Raw genomic sequence first — 16,080 nt, 5'->3', positions numbered from 1 at the left:
TGCCCTCACTAAGATAGAAAGTGGGTTACGCTGGAATTAAAATTTTAAAAGAAAAAAAAAGTGAGGATTTTAACACACCAGTTCTTTAAAAGAAAGTGAGGGGAGATTCACGTTCAAACAGTTCCAACATGGAAAAATGAAGAAGTGGAAGTTGTCACCCCTGTTCCCTCCACAACCCAGCCCCAGTCACTAGCAGAAGCGTGTGCTTCCGGACTGCCTCCTCTGGCATCTATGAAAACTCATACAAATGTGTTTGTATATGCCTCCTTCTTAGTTTAATTGTATGGGGCTTTTCATTGTTTTTTATCATTTTTATCACTTTTTGTTGTTTCTTTTTCTTTTTACCTTTCTTTTCTCTTTTTAAGTAATCTCTACACTCAGGGTAGTTGGGACTAGAACTCACCACGTGGAGATCAAAGGTTGCTTGCTCTACCCACTGAGACTGCCAGGCACCCTGTTTAAAGAGGATTCATGTTATAAATCTGCAGTAATCCAGAAGCTGCTAGCCACATGTGATTATTTAAATTCCATTTCAAATTAATTAGAATTCAGTGAAATTGAAAACTCCGTTCTTCAGTCTCGGCACACTTCATGGGCCCAATCCCTGTAGGATACCATGTGGGACTATGTGGATGTAGAAGAGTTCCATGATAGCCACTGTGTTGGGACGGTGAGATACTGAGCGTTTCCATCATTGCAGAGTTCTGCTCATCCCCACTGTGTAAACATAGTTCCAGCACTTGCTTTTCACTGAGTCCTTTGGTCATTTCTCTAGGCCATACGAACAAATTTAACTCCTTTTGAAAAACAGTTGCATAGTAAGATTTCCATAATTTCTTTTACCTTTCCTTTATGCCGGGCATTTAGAGTCACTCTGGGTTTTCATGTGGCAAGATTTTTAAGGCTGCAGATTATACTGAGATGGAGGGTACCAACGGCAGAGAACCAGATGCATTCCACTTTTTTTTCCTCACAACGTTACGATCTCTGTTTTTGAGTGCTGACCCAATGACTAACATTTAGCCATCTAAGCTGGGGTCATTGAACTCTCCTGAAGTAGAAATAGAATAGGAAGTTTCCACATAATGTTGACTTCTATTCAGGCAGCATGGGAGACAAGAGTACTGGTTTAATGAGCATTTATGCGTCACCTAAGTTCTTTTTATTTCCAGGTGGCACCAAAGGGGTGGGGAGGGGAAAATGAATCCTTTTAAGACAGAGATTCTGAGAGGACTGCAAGTTCTCAGTTAATTCTCTTTTATCTTAACCATATCCTATCCCCTCTTCCCTACCATATCCCCGCCCCCAACTTGTTCTGCTCGTGGAGAAAAGTCAAGCATGTGTGCATCCACTATTATTCCTTTGGATCTAACTATTTAAAAGAGGGATTGGACTCAAACCAAATGAACTACTATCTCAGTTTTGGCTCTGCTCAAAGATAAATCCAGTTTTTTTCATGTATTTACTTGGTTCATATGGTTTTAGAAAGTATCTAGGTTTGGTCCTAATTGGAACTGATTTCCTAGAGGTTTTTCCAAAATAACTGGTTCAGTTTATACTTAATTTTTTTAAAAGCATATGTGAGGGATGCCGGGGTGTCTTAGTTGGTTAAGCATCTGCCTTCAACTCAGGTCATGATCCCAGGGTTCTGGGATTAAGCCCCATGTGGGGTTCCCAGCTCAGTGGGGAGCCTACTTCTCCCTCTTCTCCTTGCTCATGCTCTTTCTCTCTGTATTTCTCTCCCTCAAATTAAAAAAAAAAAAATCCTAAAAAAATATATTTGAATTTGGTTCAGCACACTATTGATTGCAGGGGGAAGGAGTGGGAGGGTCTGAATTTAGTTCGGAGTTTTGTTCAGTTCCCTGAATCTAAGCACAATTTTTTTTTTTTTAAAGTAAAGTGTAATATTTGTTTCTTTGTAGGATGGAGATCTGTCACTTCCCCCTGAAAAGAGGAAACAGGTAAGCCTTATTCCTGAAGTTTGGTAACTCTCAGATTGTTCATACCAATGCCTTACAATGACTGGGGTGTCAGGCAATCCAGAAAGTATAGAGAACTTCTCTTAACTTCCCAGAATCCTTTTGTGTTACAGAGTGGGGAACAGGTAGTAGAGAAATGCTCACTGAGAAGAGGGGTTGGCGGTTGTGGGGGTGATGGTATGGAAGGAAACCCAATGACATCTAACAAGGGGGAAGAGGGCATACCAGTTGACAGCATTCCCTTTCTTGTTGGGAATCCTGTCAGGAGCCATGAGTTGGGAGCTCAGGGCTGTCACTCTTTAGCATTCTGTTCGTGGATGGATTCTGTTCTCCCATTCAGCCTCTACCATTTCAGGCTTTTAAAACCATCTTACCAGCAAAACTCACATGTTCTTTTCTACTAAATGATAGCCCATATCATTTATAGGTGAATCCATTTTTCCCCCACAGATTTCAGATACTTAATTTGTGTCGTTGAACAAATCTTATGTATTTGTAGATCTGTTTGTGAACTTCCTGTTTTGTTCCATGGAGCTTCCTGTGTAGTCCTGGTGTTGTACCACATTATTCTATTGGTTTTGGCTTTGTAATACTTGTGACATCTGTTTGGGCTCGTCTCCTTCCCTTTGCTCTTGCTATTCATGTGTTTCCTATTTGTTACTTTTTCCAGATAAAACTTACAAACATTTTATCAAGCCTTCCTCTCATTCCACCAAAACAAATGAACCAACCTATTGGTATTTTGATTGGGGCTTTGTTAAATTTGTAGATTAATTTGGGGACAGTTAAGATTTCTAAAACATTATGTCCAGGAATATCATAAATCATATTTCTTTTAATCCAGTTGCATACATACATACATACATATTTATGTTGTTGTTTTCCAAAGGTATCTCTGTCAGACCTTCCCTCAACTTGGTAATTGTTCTCTACTAACATGCCCTGAAATACAGCTTTTTATGGGGTTGAAGTGAGCCCAGATGATGGTGATGTTAATGCTATGTGTTCCATGTTATGGAGAAGCCTCTGCCTCAGAGCAGGGCTTCAAAACTAGGAAATAAAGATACAGGAATTGCTTTGTTTCTTCATAGCTGTAATGGTTAACTCGACATCCTGTTTTTGTTCATTGACAATATACTTGATATCACATGTAAACTTGTCGGGTCCATTTCCTTGAGATTTTTGATGCTGAGTAAATAGTATGCCCCCCCCTCCCCCACACACAGGACTTTCACCCTGAAACAGCAACGCAACTCCTTCCTTCAGTTACCCCTTTGGTTATTTAGTTCTACTCATTCCTATACTCTCTTCCTATTTTATTTGATTGTTTTGTACCACTCCAGGTTTGATCTGAAGTCAGATTTTGCTATAGAGCTGATTTTTTTCTAAACAAAATTACAAGGGTGTAATTTTATCATGAATGTCTAAAAGTTGTCCTTAATCTGGAATTACTAGATGTTTTTGTGGTTTTTGGTGGCTAGGAACAGTCATCCTTGTTGAAAATTTTCAATTTTCAAGTTTATTAGTATTCATGAAGGGGTTTTACAGTTTAAGTGAATTCACGTCCCATGACTTTATAATAAAAAATTTACATTGACCAAGGAGAATCTGAAGAATTGTAGTGAGTCTGTCAAGCTGCATTCATATAGCTCTGAAAAAGCAAGTACCATGTCCTCAGCGATGGCTTTTTAGATTTGAATATAGCATTCAATTTCTGTCCCTTTGGGATTTGTACAATGGTGTGACTTTGGCTCTGTATCCCTCCTGCCTGGTTTGGAACCTCTGACTTGCTGCATGAGATAGGATGGGTTGCGGTGCGGGCAACCGAAATTCTGAAGTGTTTAAACAGTAAAGAATATCAATGACTTTGCAAAACCAGAAGTTCAAAGGTAGAGCATCCTACTTCTCCATTATGTGTACTCCTTCTCTCCACTGTGCCACACTTAGCAAATAAACCACAGGACCCCTAGGGGGTGCCTGGGTGGGGGCAGAGTCAGTCAGGCATCTAACTCAAGAGTCGACTCAGGTCATGATCTCAAGCCAGGAGGTGGAGGCTGGTGTTTTGGCTCCACACTGAGTCCCTGCCCTTATGAGCATGCACAGGCTCTCTGGCTCTCTCAAATAAATAAATAAATCTTAAAAAAAAAAAAAATACAGGACAGTTGGGAAATTCGGGTTTCAGATAGACAACAAAACGTTTTTAGGATAAAAGTATGGCCCTTGGGCTACCTGGGTGCTCAGTTAGTTAAACATCTGCCTTTTGATCTCAGCTCAGGTCATGATATCAGGGTCCTGAGTTCAAGCCCCGTGTTGGGCTCTACACGGGACATGGAGTCTACTTAAGAAAAAAAAAAAAAAAGAAAGAAAAAGACAAAGTATGACCCATGCAATATTTGGGACAAATTTATGCCAACACATTATTCATTATTTATCTATAATTCAAGTTGAGCAGGGCATCCCATATTTTAACTGACCACTCTACCACTGTGCCAATTTCAACACCAGCTTTCTCTTGAAGAGATAGAGAACTCTTGAATTTTCTCTTTCGTCTTCTTTACTTAGAATAAAGAACTTCACTTTCTTCTAAGGCCGGTTCCCCTAAGCAGGAGAGGCAAAACCCCCAGCCATGGAATGGAAGTGCTTTTCTCCATTCTAATTGGGTTAGTGTAGGACATGCTCCCATTCCTGGTCTACTGACATTCACCAGGAGAGTGCCATGTGTTGACTGGCTTCGATTAATCACCGAGGATAGAAGGGCTGCTCGGAAGCCAGCGGTGACCCTGTAAATAACTGTGTGGCCTTGGGAAGTTTCCTTTGGGTGTCTGAGTCTTAGCAGTCTCATCCATAAAATGGGAATAAATATGGTACCTACCACATAGTGGTGCCAGCAGAGTCCTCCCCATGGTGCCTGGCAAAGGGTGAGCACCAATAAATATTTTCATCCTTTCCTTCTCCACCTCAACTCCCTTAAATTTTTTTTTTTTAATCAGTTATATAAAAGTGTGTTGAATCTGCCCACCATGGCCCTTGTCAGGACCCTTTTGTTTCCATTTGGCAGGTTAAAGTAGCTGGGGTCCAAGAGGGGTTTCCTGGCTCATAGGACTTCAGAGGGTTATTTGAGCAGAGAGCAGTGAGGCAGAAATGCAGCCGGGGCTTTGACTACCCCAGCTCCCTCTTCTGCGCTCAGCAGCCATTGTTTCTTTCTGTGAACCTGCTTTCTCTGTAGAATGGGAAATGTGACTCCACATCTTTGATCTCTAGAAAAAAGTTGCTCCTCAGTCTCAAGTGAGAGCTCCTCTAGGCCAGGCTCAAGCCAGGGGCCCATCTCAGGGTTGGCCAGGCACAGCCAAGCATTCTATAGACACAAGAAGGCTTCTACTGTTGTCATATTAAGGGGTGCTGGGTAGGCAGACATAACTGTCTGCCTCACATGCCTTCTTCACACGACCTTGGAATGACCAAGAGTAATGATGGCAGCCAACCTTTTGGAGTGACCGCTCGAGCCGTGTACAGACCCTGTGTTCGGCATTGTACTATGGATGAGCTCATTTAGTTCTCATGCAGCCGTGTGAGGTGGGTGCTGTCATTAGTGTCGCCATCTGACAGATGAGGAAATTGAAGCATATGGTGGTCAAGGAAATTACTGCAGGGAAATGACGTAATTCGTTGGTTTTGGAGCCAGAGTATGAACCCCTGCTGTCCACTCAGAGCTCATGCTCTTAGCCACATTGACTCAATACCTATTTATGGAGCATCTCATGGGTGTCTTGTGCTAATTTAAACAGTGGGGACACAGGTCTGAGAAAAGTCAGATCCAAATCCCCGAGCTTCTGGAACTTGCATTGTAGTTAGGGTGACCACACCCTTTGTTTCCCCAGGAACATCTCCATTTTGTCCTGGCATAATTTGTATTAGGGCTTTTCACTCTCCAGAGCCTCTTGGTTTAGATGATAAATAATATAATCACTTTAATTCTAGTAGAGATGCTATGAACAAACAATAAACAAAATAATTAAAATAAATCAGATGTAATGGCCATTGATGCTATGGAGGGAGGAATACAGCCCAAAGCATGGGAGAGAATTCTGGCTTAGTGATGGAAGAGATGTCTTGATAAATAGTGGGGAGAAATAGTTCCAGGATTTGGAAATATAAAGAATTTTATCCATTCAAAATACATTTTTAAAATTTTATTTACTTTTAGTTAATTTATAGAAACATGTGGCTGGTTTTTTGGCAGTGAGTGTTAAGATGCCTTCTTCCTTAGCTCGGTGTGGGGACGAAAATGCACCAGTAAGTATTTCGGTCCTGGTTGCAACGAGACTTTGCATTTAGCCAGAAGAAGACAGCTTTGACACACATGTGACAGGACGGGAAGGGAGAGGCAAAATTATTTTCTTCACTTTTTCGTCTAGCAGGAACAGGTAAAAGCATGCACTCTGAGCTGGTGTCTCCTTTATTAATTTACATGTTTATCACGAAGGCAAGACAGTGGGTAAAATATTTACCCCTCCAGCTGAAAAGCAGGTGCACTTACTTAAGCAGAAAGCACTGGAACAAGAGCAAGCTGTCATGTTAACAGGTGGGACATGGAGGTCCAAAGATCCACATATTAGAAAAGGAGATGCCACACAGAGCCATTTCATTGCCCATCAGCCTCGTTTCTTGATTGGGAAGGTGGAATTTCTGTGGTCTCTACTTCAGTCTTCCCTGTTCGTGTCTCCACTCAGAGGGAGAGATTGCTATGATCATTGTTATGGGCAGGATGTCTGTGTCCCCCCAACATTCATGTATTGAAACTATGCTCCTCCAGTGTGATGGTATTAGAAGGTGGGGGCCTCTGAAAGATAGTTAGGATGAGAAGAGCTGTCATGAGTGGGATTAGTGCTCTTCCAGAAGTCATGAGAAAGCTCACTTTCTCTGCTCTGCTCTGCATCCCCCGGAGGGTGCCCCAAGGAGTCACAACCGAAGAGGTCCTCACTAGAGCCTGACCACACTGGTTCCCTGGTCACAGACTGTCAGCCTGGAGAACTCTGAATAATAGTCTTCTGGAGTTTATAAGCCCCCCAGACTATGGTATTTTGTCATAGCACCTTCAGCTGAACACAAATGTAGTTGAGGGTTCTTCTCAAATGTAGGTAGAAGCAATACCGCATCTTCCGCCTCAGTAGTGCTTTGTGCTTTTCTGAGACCATATATGCATGCATGTATGTATGTGACCTCCCAACTGTCTCCCAATGTCCCACTGGCAAGTTAGGTCTTGCACAAAGTCGCGAGGCAGCGTCGCAGCTCACAGCAGGCCGAAAGAGCCCAGGTTTGGCATCCAATCCTACTGATGTGAATTTTCCCCTTCCACCTGCTGATGGGTGATCTCTGGCATGGTGCCTACCCTTTCTTAGGTTCACATTCCTCCATGAGACGCATTCATAAATCTCCTCTGAGGAACTGGTATGATAGTGTTCATCACGCTCATTGCCTGGGACTTGCTGAGTGCTCAATGAATGTTGGCTGGTTTCTGTTTTTCCCCTGACTTGCCAAGCCAGTTCATGGAGCAGAACTAAAAATCCAGATCTGCTAACTTGTAGTTCCTTGTTCTCGTTCAGGTTTATTGTTCTATATTCGACTCTTAGACTGAGTGGGGAGGAAGCCGAGTCAACATTTAACTTAACCCATTTTGGAAGTCCAGAGATGAAGTGCTTTGATGTGCTTAGAAGTGGTGGAGAGCCAGAAACAGCTAGGAATCTTTACCTGGTAAAGCCAGTGTTCTTTCTCATGGCAACTAAGGGTCTGGTCATAAATATCTTCTTGCCTCTTTTGTCTCCTCCTCAGAGACAGACCAGAACTTTCATGATTATAGTTCTAGAAATATAGTTGTCGAGGCTTTCTTTTAGATCTTAGAATCTCTTTGAAAACAACTCAATTTCCAATGGCAAATCATGCGTTAAGGAAACTGAAGAAATCATGACAACAGCAATGCACTAATAACTTCTCCTGGGATATTGAAATGAAAACATCTTCTTGATACTCTAGGCAGAACTCTACACAGAGTGCTTCTTTCCACTGCAGAGAGAGATCACCACAAGATCTCAAACAACCCCTTGGGGCGCCTGGGTGGCTCAGTGGGTTAAGCCTCTGCCTTTGGCTCAGGTCATGATCTCAGGGTCCTGGGATCGAGCCCCACATCGGGCTCTCTGCTCAGCAGGGAGCCTGCTTCCTCCTCTCTCTCTCTGCCTCTCTGCCTACTGTGATCTCTCTCTCTGTCAAATAAATAAATAAAATCTTAAAAAAAAAAAAAAAGATCTCAAACAACCCTTTCAGTATTTTTCTTTTGTTAAACAAGCAGTTCCTCCAAAGGAGACAAAGGGAATTTGAATTATCTTGGGTTAATCTTCTTAGAAGATGGGATTCTTTGGGGTCACGGCAGCACATTCTCCCCATTCCAACTCCTCCTTGAATAAACAATCAAACGCATCTTTGTCTTCTCCCGTTTTGATTTCAAGCCGACATATCACGGGAGGTATTCCTTCAGGTTTAAGAGGGAGCCTTTGCTTTCTTCCCTTAAAGAGTGATGGCTTATTTAGATGGTGTCATGCACCAGAGTGAGAGAGCCTGGAGAAAACAGAGCATGGGTTGGCCCTTTGTGGAATGGGAGGGAGTCTTTTACTTTTCAGTACGAAAGTCTTTTTGGTTAATCTTATTTTCGTCCCCCGGGGACTGCAAATCAGAGCGGCTCTATGTATTTTGGATTTGATGCTCACAACCTAAAACTTCCTTCAAAGATCTCAAGTGCTTTGAGATGTTTCTTTTCACGACTCTTTGAACAGTGCAACTTTCCTGTTCCGCCAGGGAAATTGAGAAGAAATCCAGGTCCGGCTTGCGGGAGCCCTCCCGAATGAAGTGACTATAATTTCATTCTGAGTACTAGAGGGAGGGTCTTGCTCTCAGCTCTGTGGATATTTGCAGGGAGTTTGGGAGGAAGGTGAGAGTGCCCCCCACCCCCACCCCCAATTTATAGATAGGGATGTTTATGTTCAAGGAATGCAGAATCATAATGGCCAAGATGAAGCGAACATTCGTGTCCACAGCAACCTTCCAAACCTTTGGGTGTGTGTTTGCCTATGGGCCTGGAAATGCAGTCATTCGCAAGCACGTGTGTTGAGGTTATGAGGTGGGAGGAGTCTGCCAAGGGCTCCTTGCACAGGCAGAACATATGTATGGCAGGAGCTCTGGGTGGTTGTTTCTGTGTAAATAGGAAAACTGTCATTGTAGCAGAGGTCATCACTTTGGCAGTCGCTATGAATAGGGAGCCCTTGCTCAGCAAAGCAAGTCTCCGTCTATTACTATTAACACAGGACTCACCATAGACCAAAGCAGCAGAGTCAAAATTGCAATTAAATTTGCTATCAATCACACTGCTCAAGTATACTTGATGTTTCATCAGACATTTTTTTAAACATATTCTTGTTTAATCTAGTACTCTGCCCTCCCAAAGGTATGGCTTTAAGGAGTCCACAGCATCAAACTTCTTTTAAAAAAAGACTTTATTTATTTCAGAGAGAGAGAGAGAGAGAGAGAGCACGTGTGTATGATACTGTGAGTGCGAGAGAGAGAGAGAGAGAGAGAGCAAGAGAGAGAGAGCGCGCACAAGCGGCGGGAAGGGGCAGAGGAAGAGGGAGAAGCAGACTCCCTGCTCCACCCCAGCTCAGGACTCTGGAATCAGGCATGAGCTAAAGGCAGATGCTTAACCAAATGAGCCACTCAGGTGCCCCAACACAGCATCAAACTTTTTAACACCTCATGCAACAGCTTGGTTTCTGAGTCTGGTCTCTGTCTCTTTCCCCCTCACCTTCTCTTTTCCTTACTGTTCTCGAGGAATTGCATAGGTCACAGTTTTACCTGTCTCTCTGGCTCTTACTTAACTTTTTTCCCTCCCACTTTTGATAAGTACTTTTATGTCAGCAATTTGATAAGTACTTTTACGTCAGTACTTTTATGTCACCAGGACTTTCTGGTGTACATCATTTTTATATTGTGATGTAGACTAAGTTTTCCATGGCTAGGTTCCTGCAGTGATATGTGTCTAATAAATTACAGAGATTCAGGATGACATGGGGGATTGCCCCTGGAGTATTGCCCCTGATGCCTGGTCGCTGGTCTGAATTATTTAAGGACTCAGGTGGAAATATGTGGCCCACCCCTTTTTCTGCTCTTGCTGGTGTCTGGGCTAGTGCAAGGATGGATGGTTAATCTTAAACTTTTCATTACTTTCTTTTATTTTGTGTTGTTTTTTTTTTTTCACTCTATACTCTTAGGTTCAGTGTATGGGAGCCTGCAAATTTAACTAACAAAAGACAGAAGGGAGAGTATACAATTTTATGGCTATTTTATATGTATGGGAGTTCACAGAAGAAGTGAAACCCAAAGAAGTAGTTGGCTCAGGGGCTTATATACCATTTTAATAAAAGAAAGGGCATTTGGGCTTCCAGGGATGATCAGCTATGGGAAAGTGACTAGAAAATGTATAGGAAATTAATGGGAGCCAAGGGTTATTTTAGTAAGTCTTGTATAATGCAGATCTTGGGGTGCCCCAAATGGCTCTCTCGTGATGGGCTGCTTACTTCTTCCTGGTACGAAAGAGGTTGGGACAGCTTCACAAAGGGAAATTTATGCCCTGCTTTTAGGTAGAAATGGGGAGGAGGGAAGGGAACTCTCTGTATCTGTTGATTCACAATTGCCTTCAACTCAAAATATCCTCATGGCAAAGTGGAATATTTTGGAGTGGCATATTCTGATCCCCTTCATATCCATCTTTACTTTTCCTACTTCAGGGAGAAAAATGGTGTATAGTGGATTCTTTTCTCCCCATCTGAAGGATTCAGGGTGGTGTTTTTATAACTAGTGTCCTGAAATCCCTTCCTTGTGAGCCAGTGTTGATTACTTGATCATTGGAAACTAGGGTCCTTACCTGTGATTGTCATTGCCAAATGTGATTATATCATTGATTTTTTAAAATCTCCCTGCCATCACTTCTTATAAGTTTAAAAACTATATTGCATCTAGAGTGTAAACTGTTCTGACATATTTTATGGCACTTATAGGTGAATCAAAACCCAGTGGTTGAGGCAAGAGCTGGAGCCTAGGGTGCGGTGGGACTGGAAGAAAGCTGGATGAACGGCTCCCTTGACCCATGTGGCTCTCTGTCTTAGTGAGAATGTCTGCCCCCCAGAAGGCAAAAGGTTGGGGTGAGATCACACTGCTCTCACACCTTCCAGATCTTTGCCCCCACAATAACCATCAGGATTTGTGGCCTTCATCTCTATGCAGAGAGAATTGCCATGAGAGTCATGGTGCCCACACCACGGGCTGGCCTTGGCAGTGCATCTCTATAGACATTACTGGGTAACTGGGGGTTGACTTGTCCCTCAACGAAGGTGTGTCTGAATCCTTTTGGCCTCAAATGTCCCAGAGACGTTCCCATCCAATCCTGCTCGTCTCTCTTCCCGATCACGATGTGCATGAACTTGCAGCTAGAAAGAGTCACTGCAGTATATGGGTCCTACAACACATGCTACTGTATTTATTCCCCTGTTATCAGAGCTAAAATGTCAACCTTTCCTGTGGGCCCTGGCTAGGTCTGAATACTTAAAAGAGCTTTTAAACCCTTTTACGATTTGCTATTTATGTTAGCTCCTGCCCCAGAGATCTAGGAGGAAACGATCTCTCAGAGATCGGTTTGGTTTTCCTTCCCTGCAAAAGCCTTCCCAGGGTTAGGCGGTCTGCCACTTTTTCTTTGACATTTCCTTTACATAGTGTGGCTATTGCCAGCTGATGGTCACAGAGTCCTTCTCAATAACACAGAGACAAAACGCCCTGCATAGCTGATAAATTATAAGCAGACCCCACGTGTTAGCTTGATGGATTGTTAGAGTGAGCGTGTGTGAGTCATGGGTGTTATTTTTGGTCAAAAGAATCGTGTGAACTTTTCTCCTCTATTTCGAGTGCTTTGAAATGGACTACTTTTCTTTCTTTTCTTTTCTTTTTTTTTTTCCTCTTTAAGGTATATGTCAAGGAATTAGGTACCCTATCAGAGCAGTCATTTTCCAGTTCCCGAAGTTATTGTTTTGGAGTTGAGGAGGTGGAAGGACTGAAAAGACTGAATAGAAAAGAAATGTGTGTTGACAAGTCACCCAGCCTGGGAAATGTGAAATTACAGCTGAGCGCTTTGAAGCGGGGTGCCTTCCCCACCATACCCGACAGCGGGGTCGGTTTCAAAGCACGGGTAGATTTACTCAAACCCAGCATGGAGGCTCTGCGCTCCTAATGGACCACCATTCTGTGGCTACTATGGAAATGCCTGGCTTTATTTTGGTAGAATTCTGTTCAGCCGGCTGCAGAGTAAATAATGGTCATCAGTCACATCACTGGCTCCACAAATCCTTGTTTCCAGAAGCAGCCTTGTCCTCTGCTTCCCATACCACTGGAACCTATGATGTGAATACCAGGTGCCCGCCCTGTGCTAATAGCTAAATAACCTGGCAGCTCTCCAAGCTCAGGACTTTTCAAAGTGAGGCCCCAGGACCATGCCGGGAGCCAGGCAGCTCGCTTCTGGCCCGTGATAAACACAGAAATTGAGGAATGTTTGGAAACTTCTGTGACGATTTGACAGCATGATTTTATGTCTGTTGACTCTACCAAACACTTGGGGGTTTTACCCTGATGCCATTTAAATTCATTTTTTAAAAGATGTTATTTATTTACTGAGAAAGAAAAAACAGAGGAGAGTAAGAGGGAGAAGCAGACTCCTCACTGAGCAGGGAGCCCAATATGGGACTCGATTCCAGGACCCTGAGATCATGACCCGAGCCAAAGGCAGATGCTAAACTGACTGAGCCACCCAGGCGCCCAAATTCACTTTTCTAGTGATTGATTTTTATTGTATTTTACAAAAGTTATGCTCTGTGCCTGGTTGGAGGTAGAGGACTAGCCCTTCTCCACGGATGGATCGGGTTGTACTGGTTTAGCTACGACCTGAGGCTGGTGACGGAACATCAGGGTCTTCCCGCTACCTGAGGAGTTCAAGCCACTCTTGATTCAAAGAGGAAAGACTGGGGCACCTGGGCGGTTCAGTCAGTTAAGTGTCTGCCCGTGGCTCAGGTCATGATCCCAGGGTCCTGGGATCAAGCTTGCCGTTGGCCGTTACACTCAGCGGGAAGCCTGCTTCTCCCTCTCTCTCTCTCTCCCCCTGATCCTGCTCTCTCTCTCTGTCGCTCACTCTTTCTCTCAAATAAATAAATGCAATCCTTAAAAAAAAAAAAAAGAAAGAAAAGAAAAGGTTAAGGACATTGTAGATACGGGGTCGGGGGGGGCGTGTCTTTTATTAAGTTTCCACAGGTACTCTTTTTCAAATTTAATTTTAATTCCAGTATAGTTTACATGCAATGTTATACTAGTTTCCGGTGAATAATAGAGATTCCACAACTCTATACATTACTCAGTGCTTGTCCTGATAAGTGTCCTCTTGATCCCCTTCGCTGTCACTCTTACAAGCATTTGTTCCTGAGCCTCCCTTCTGCTGGTTAGGAGGAGGCAGGCGCCGTGAAGGTGAATTTTGCTGTGTCTCCTGCAGAGTGGGTGCTGAGACGCTGCTTCCCCGCCCCTCCGTGGGGCCAGTCCCTCTGGTCTGTGAGGGAGGGATTATGCTAGCTGAGCTCATGTCTGGGAAATGTTCTGGGGTTCCGTGGAAGGAAAGCAGAGGCAGCCCACTTGTGCTACCATGTGCTAAGGAAGGAGAGTGGCAGATAGAGGGGAGAAACCAGGAAAGGGAATTCAAGAGCTAAATCATCACTGTACTCTGGTCCCTGGGGTCGGCCTGTCCTTGTGGCCTTGAACTGTTCTCCAACTGGAAATCGGGAATCAGAATCCTGGGATGTGTTAGGAGTGAGGGAAGCAGGGTGCCTTTTTCCTTATCGGGAACTTTCCCCACTCCCATCCACAAGGCTCATCCTGGCTCTCTCTGCTTTTTTAAATCTTGGTTTAAATGTGGTCCTTTCCTTTGGCACACTTTGTTCCCTTTGCCCACTTTGTTTTTCTCATCATTCAAGCAGTAGGTCATTCTGTATTTTATGGCAACATAATGTAACTAATGTAATATAATATCATCTATTCAGATGGGAGTGTACAAGGGCAAGGCATTCTGTCTGTCCTGCTCAGTGCTGTATATGCAGAGTCTAAAACACATGGTAGGTGCTCAATAAATATTTGTTGTATAAGCAAATGGATGAATAAGGAGCAGTAAAAGGGCAGGATCACAAAGGAGCTAATTGTGTCCGAGGAGGCATTCGGCCGTGTCTACCCAGCCGTTCGCTGAGTGGTTGAGTTGGGGCCACTGGAAGGACACAGTCAGGAGGAGCTAACCCTTTAAGCAGCACCTACCGTATACCAAGTACTGTGGTAGTTGTCCTGTGTTCGTTATTCAATTTAGGTATCACATGGTCACGTGAGATATGTGTGGGCAGCTGCTTTTTCAGATGGGGAGACTCAAGAGGTCGAGTACTTCACCCATGGTCACCCAGCCCTGTGAGTGGCAGAACAGGGATCCAGCTTAATTGATCTGATTTCTAAAAACTTCCAGAAATAGTCATTTGGTCACAGTGTCTCTTGTTTTTGTTTTTGTTTTTTTTTTTTTTTTTTTTTTTTTGCTTTTTTAAGTGTAAGATGGGAATTAATTTTCTGCATCCTTCACCAAATTTTATCTGATAAGAATGGAAAACTGAGAAAATCAGAATACAGCTATTCTAAAATATGAACCTCGCATATACAAGGTTGAAAATTAGATCGCATTGTTGAGGAATACAGGGCTTGGTTAAATCCAGCCAGTGGGGATGAGTCAGGTTTTCATGCAAGACTCTGTCCCCAGCACTGGCTTCAGTGTTGGTACATACTGTTAATATTCCATATTTTTCCCTAGGCTGAGACCACAATCTCCAAACTCAACATATTGTCCCTTGTTTGGAAAATATTTATGGAGCATCTACTAGGTGCTTGGAGTAGATCATAGAGAGAACAAAATTCCTTGCCCTTCATGGAACTTCTATTTTTGTAGAGAGAGAGAGGCAGGAAATAAGTAGTAAGCAGGAGGCCATGAAATAAATCACATGATATCTTAAACGATGGCATGGGTTACAAAGGAAAAAAATAAGTGTAGGGGAAGGGGCTTAGAAGGTCAGGGTGGAGGCAAGCAGGTTGCTGTGTTAGATTGAGTGTTAGATCGAGTTAGTGTTAGGTTGAGTGGTTCAGGTAGGCCCTGTTGAGACGGTGGCTTCTGCACAAAGTCTTGAAGAGGTGAAAGGGAGAGGGAGCCAAGAGGTATTCTGGTGGGAGAGCATTCCCATGAGAGAATATAGAGCAACTGCACCAGGATGGGAGCATGCCTGGTATGCTTGGACAACAGCAAGGAAGTAAACTTGGGAGGTGCCCAGCCAGAGTAGGGAAGAACCTGAAGGTAGAGACAACCTGAATCCCCAGTAGATGGGACATGGGAGATGAGACAGAGTGCAGAGTCAGGGATGAGCCAAACCAAGGCTTAACTTTTTTATCTTTCCACCTTCGTTCCTTTTTTGAGTATTCCCAAAAGTATTAGAATTAAAAAATATATATTTTTTTAATGTAGGCTCCATGCCCAATGTGGGGCTTGAACTCATGACCCTGAGATCAAGAGTCAAAAGTACCGACTGAGCCAGCCAGGAGCACCCCCAAAAGTATTAGCATTAAGGTGCTTGGAGATTTGGCCACTACACTTATACTAGTCCCCTAATGCCTCTGCATTTGGGTTTCTTCAGCTGTAATATGAAGGGACTCTTCACAATAATCTTAAAAATCCCCCTTCCAACCATTTCTGAATGATTCCCCACAGGCCATATTCTCATTGCTTGCTTCTGTCCCTCCTTCTTTCCTTCATTTATTCATCATGAGTTTTTAAAACACTTGCTGGAACACAAGCCCTTCCTGAAGCAACAGACATGGACGCCAAGGAAAGGAGGGACAGCATCTCTGCCTTTCCGTCGCTTGCAGTCTTCTCGCTGAGGTTAGAGAAGAAGACAAC

General features: G+C 43.4%; 1 protein-coding gene across 3 annotated transcripts in view; it reads left to right on the top strand.

Moving 5' to 3' along the window:
• CCDC149 (coiled-coil domain containing 149) overlaps positions 1-16,080 on the top strand; it is a 99,370-nt gene that overhangs the window by 32,767 nt on the left and 50,523 nt on the right. For all 3 annotated transcript variants that reach the window (XM_047719023.1, XM_047719022.1, XM_047719024.1), the window contains one exon: positions 1,923-1,961. In XM_047719023.1, coding sequence (XP_047574979.1) covers positions 1,923-1,961 — 39 coding nt within the window. The remainder of the gene's footprint in view (positions 1-1,922; positions 1,962-16,080) is intronic.

The sequence above is a fragment of the Lutra lutra genome, chromosome 2 (assembly GCF_902655055.1).
Source record: "Lutra lutra chromosome 2, mLutLut1.2, whole genome shotgun sequence".
Classification (NCBI taxonomy): Eukaryota; Metazoa; Chordata; class Mammalia; order Carnivora; family Mustelidae; genus Lutra; species Lutra lutra.
The sequence above is the reverse complement of the archived record's forward strand: the minus strand, read 5'-3'. Positions and strand labels throughout refer to the sequence as shown.